The 5,000-nt window shown below is 45.4% G+C and overlaps 1 protein-coding gene across 2 annotated transcripts in view; it reads left to right on the plus strand.

Annotated features, from left to right (window-relative positions):
• Positions 1 to 2,525: 2,525 nt before the first annotated feature.
• trmt10a (tRNA methyltransferase 10A) overlaps positions 2,526 to 5,000 on the plus strand; it is a 6,617-nt gene continuing 4,142 nt past the window's right edge. The window contains exons 1-5 of one of the 2 annotated variants that reach the window (XM_012841803.3): positions 2,526 to 2,643; positions 3,040 to 3,217; positions 4,366 to 4,528; positions 4,673 to 4,744; positions 4,879 to 4,953. In XM_012841803.3, the coding sequence (XP_012697257.2) occupies positions 2,541 to 2,643; positions 3,040 to 3,217; positions 4,366 to 4,528; positions 4,673 to 4,744; positions 4,879 to 4,953 (591 nt within the window). In that variant the 5' untranslated portion in view covers positions 2,526 to 2,540. The other variant, XM_031585254.1, reaches the window with a different exon arrangement.

Here is a 5,000-nt window from a genome sequence, read left to right on the forward strand (position 1 = left end):
AGCCCACTCTCCAAATGCACTAATCCTGAGTGTAAATTCCACACATGCGTGCGTGTGGGAGCACGTATATACACACTCACACACACCCCCCACCCCCCACATACACACACACAAATGCAATGCACCTGTCTCTGCATAGAAGCCCCAGCACAAACACACTCTGACCCCTTGAGTACACACACATCAACAGAACTTTGCAGTCTATCTGAGTGTTGAGTGTGTGCGTGCTCTATGTTTTATGTATGTGTGTGTGTGTTGGGGGGGGGTTCACAGCACACACTTACCAGCTGACACTGGATATCAATAGTCACAATGACCATGACTGGCAAAACAGTACCACATGCTGTAGTGTGAGTGTGTGTGTGTGTGTGTATGTGTGTGTGTGTGTGTGTGTGTGTGTGTGTGTGAGTGCTGTAGTGTATTACAGCAGATCATTTTAGCAATCAAGTTCACACATACCTTTTGGGTATGGTCTGTTAGATGCATGCTGTGTTTGGAAACTGGGAAAGAATTTGTGTTTGATTTCTTAATGATAAATACAATATAGCCTGTTTGTTTAAAAATCTGGCAATACATTACTAAATAAAATACTCACCAGGCCCTTGCATCTCTGTGAATGCTTACTGTAACATGAAGCGAAGCTGTCCTCCCCTGTCCTGACCTCCGACCTCAACACCTCACTGGAGGCCAGAGCACCACACACACACACTATCATTTCACACACACACACAAACACACACCTCACTGGAGGCCAGAGCACCACACACACACAAACACTATCATTTCACACACTCACACCTCACTGGAGGCCAGAGCACCACACACACACACTATCATTTCACACACACACACACACCTCACTGGAGGCCAGAGCACCACACACACACACACACACTATCATTTCACACACACACACACCTCCCTGGAGGCCAGAGCACCACACACACACACCTCACTGGAGGCCAGAGCACCACACACACAAACTATCATTTCACACACACACACACACACACACACACACCTCACTGGAGGCCAGAGCACCACACACACACACACACACACACACACACACACACACACACACACACCTTACTGGAGGCCAGAGCACCATATACTCATGTCCTCCCCTGTCCTGACCTCAAGGTAAGGGCTTAGAAAACGTCTGAGCATTTGTGCGTATTGGTGTCTCCAAAACACTCCGCGCACAAGCTCAATTACTCAAATACAGTGTTTGAAATCTCTACGCTGTGTGAATCTGCAGCAAAGACTGTTGTATTTCATAGGTCTATAGATTTATCTGCTCCTTCACAGCCGTTTACTCTATCTAAATAGCTAGCTACCTACTATAAAATACCAGTGCTGGTAATCTAATCAGCTGTGATGTGGCGAGATATTGGAAGCAGGTTTAGGACTCAAATTGGCATATATATCAGCCCTAATCCTTAGATGTCTTCCGTTTGGACCCATCAGTCTGAGGACTGACAGTCAGACACACACACACACGCATGCACGCACGCACGCACGCACGCACGCACGCACGCACGCACGCACGCACGCACGCACAGAAATACCACCTGATACACAGAGACAATAAGACACAAACTGACTGGCATGCAAAGATACGACCCCTGAGTGAGAGTTTCTCTAACACTTTCCTCTTGGGCTTAAAATATAAATCATGTCTAGCAGCGACTGTGATGAACATGAGGTGAAAAATAGGTCCGTGCTCTATTCTGGTTCTGTTGACAGGATCTGGCATGTGGTAGTTCTGCTGTCATGGGTATTGTTTATTTCGTGTCGACCACTTTAAGCCACAGTGATTTAAACATGCTGTTGATGAGCATTTAATGCATCCATGTGAGATTGAGACTTAACCACCTGTGGACACTCAACTCAGGCCAGACATGGGCCTCTAGTTTATTACTCACACACTAATCTTAAATTTAGCATTCTTGAAAAGGAGCTTACATCTGTTGTATTTCCTGAAACTCACAAAGAAAGCCGCTGGCCCTGACAGAGTATCTGGCAAGGTACACAAAGCCTGTGCCAACCAACTCGCCGGGGTCTTCACAAAGATTTTCAACCTTTCTCTGACTCTAGCCACCATCCCACCCTGCCTAAAATCAGCTACCATCATCCCTGTCACTAAGAAACCAGCCACCAACAGCCTGAATGACTACAGACCAGTGCTTTGAGAAACTGGTTTCACAGCACATCAAATCCACCCTTCCCCCTACATTTCAATTTCGTTGTATGCAAATACAATGACAATAAAGGCTTTTTTTAAAAATCTATCTTCTATCTGAAAACGTGGTGGGTTATGGGAGAATTTGGTAGGCATACCCAGCCCTGCTCATTAACATCATGAAGTTTAGCTATTTCATATAACCACAGGTCAAATAGTTTCCTTTGTAGAATTAATGTTAAAAGTTCTACCTATGCATAATGACCATCAAATGTACATAATACCTTGTGAAAATATTAAACTAGCTAAACAGCTACACGAGCATTGACCTGCTAAAGTGTGCTCCCTCACAATCATGGCTGACGGTGTTGGATCTTTCAGGTCAACACACTCAGCGCTGTTTGATTACGTCATTTCGGTGACACGTGAATTGGCATGGCAAGACTGCCAGGAACAAGGTAGCTAACCGTTATCTTTGTACTTGTTGTTGTGACAATAGACCCATCTAATACACGGTAGTTTGAGCATATCGTTCCCGAATTTTGGGAACTAAATGCCGCAATGCAAACCGGCGACACCTTTGATAGCAGATCAGCAGTGTTAAGTAGCTAACCTAGCTAGCAGCAACTAGCTAACTTCAGCAAATATTTTAGCATTGTGGATTTTAACATTCAATAGTTTAAAATCTGAGATGTTAGCATGGTCTGCTATGAGTAGCCGGTGTTTATGCTCTAAAATTACCACAATTTAGCAGATTTACATTCCCTATGGAGCCTCTGAAGTCTGTTGGGTAGAAGTACAAAATGAGAGTATACCATATGCTGCACTTCTGAGGCTAACTCTAACCCTTTCAGTTGACAGGAAGAGAATGTCTGGCGATACACAGAAAGAACTAAGTGCGACGTTTGACTCCAACGGGGTGTCCGAAGAGAAGCATGACAGTCCCGGCAGTGAATCCGAAACTCTGTCCAAGCGGCAGAGGAAACGGCTTGCTAAAGCGCAACAGTGGGAGGAACAGAGAGAGCTCCGCAAGTAATCACCAGTTAATTAATTGAGTCGTTGTGAAACTGTTAGCAGTTATTCTCCGTCTTGTCCCTTAGGGCCCGTTTGCTCTGGCTGTTTTAAGTCTTTGCCCGCTCAGCATACCTGACTTAAAGTATCACTATGCAACAATTTGAGGTATGGTTTTGAGGTATGGTTTTGTAGGCCACTAGTTTCGGTACCATCCTCAAATTATTTTTGATAGGATATGGTCATGTGAAGGACAGATAAACAGCTGTGTCTTCCCCACTAGCCATCCAGGATATGCCCTATGTAGTTCTGTGTACCGGGCTGGAACACCTTGCAAAAATGGAAGAAAAGCTTTCACACACATGACATTGCCAGCTATACTGCCAAACGACACCAGTTAGTGTTTTCGCAAGCTTCTATCAGTGTCAGCTGGGCTGTTGGTGGTGTTTGCAAGGTTTTTGCATGCCTTTTAGGTAGTTGGCTTACTAGTTTTGGAACAGAACTCCGTATTGCTGCTTTAACTGGTCAGTTGATTAGCGGATCACATCTGATTTAGTAAACGAAGAGCATCATAATGGCACTGATCTCAATAAGGTGTGCTTGGAGCAATGAGAGAGAATAGATAGGCAGGGCAGGATGAATAACTCGTTTATATGTGTTTATATGTGTGAGAGAGGGAGAGTAAGGAAACCACAACAAGGACAGGATTGTGGCTAGATATAAGACACATGATTAAGACTCAAGTCACACACACACACACACACACACACACACACACACACACACACACACACACTCACACTCAAAGACAACCCTGTTTCATACGACTCTTCATCTGTACACAGCTGCACAGATCCTGTTGCTGTTACACCGTCATTATGCATCTACACACTATTATGTATCCAGTTTTCCCAGAGCCATCATGTCAGTTTAAATGTGGTGATGTATTGATGTTGATTTACGCCCAAGAGAACCAAGACTCAAGATTAAGGGATTTAAACCCATGACGTGTGCTTCGACTTCGGCTGATGTACCTGTGTTGAGTCCTTAGCAGCGTGCTCATCGTGTTTGTGTGTGTGTGTGTGTGTGTGTGTGTGTGTGTGTGTGTGTGTGTGTGTGTGTGTGTGTGTGTGTGTGTGTGTGTGTGTGTGTGTGTGTGTGTGTGTTAGGCGGAAGCGTAAGGAGAAGAAGCAGAAGAAACGTGAGGAGCGTCTGACACAGGGTGATGAGGGGGCGGAGCTTACAAGCAGGAAACGCCTTTGCAGAGAGGCGGAGCCAAGCTCCCTAAGACTTGTGGTGGACTGCAGCTTCGACAGCCTCATGGCTGTCAAGGTGAGACACACACACACACACACACGTATACTCACGCACACCTATCACAAATTCAACACATTTACACACACACACCCACACACACACACACACCCCTACATGTCATACACACATCAACACACTTTTTGTGTTTGAATGTTGTAGGACGTGAGGAAACTCCACAAGCAGATCCAGAGGTGTTACGCAGAGAACAGACGCGCCTCTCATCCTGTCCAGGTGAGCTCTGAAACCAGCCATTATGTCATCTACATGAGCCACTGAGGTGACGCATCTACACGAGTCATTAAGGTGTGCTGTGATTGGTAAGAGAGGAGCCATGATGTACTTCTTTTCTGATTTTGTGATTCCAGTTCTACCTGACCAGTCTCGGCGGACAGCTGAAGCAGAATATGGATGACCGGGACCAAGGCTGGGTCAACTGGAAGGTAAGAGTGGGTGCTGTAAGGGCATTCAACGTAAAGACAGACATATA

Source organism: Clupea harengus, chromosome 18 (genome assembly GCF_900700415.2).
Source record: "Clupea harengus chromosome 18, Ch_v2.0.2, whole genome shotgun sequence".
Taxonomy (NCBI): Eukaryota; Metazoa; Chordata; class Actinopteri; order Clupeiformes; family Clupeidae; genus Clupea; species Clupea harengus.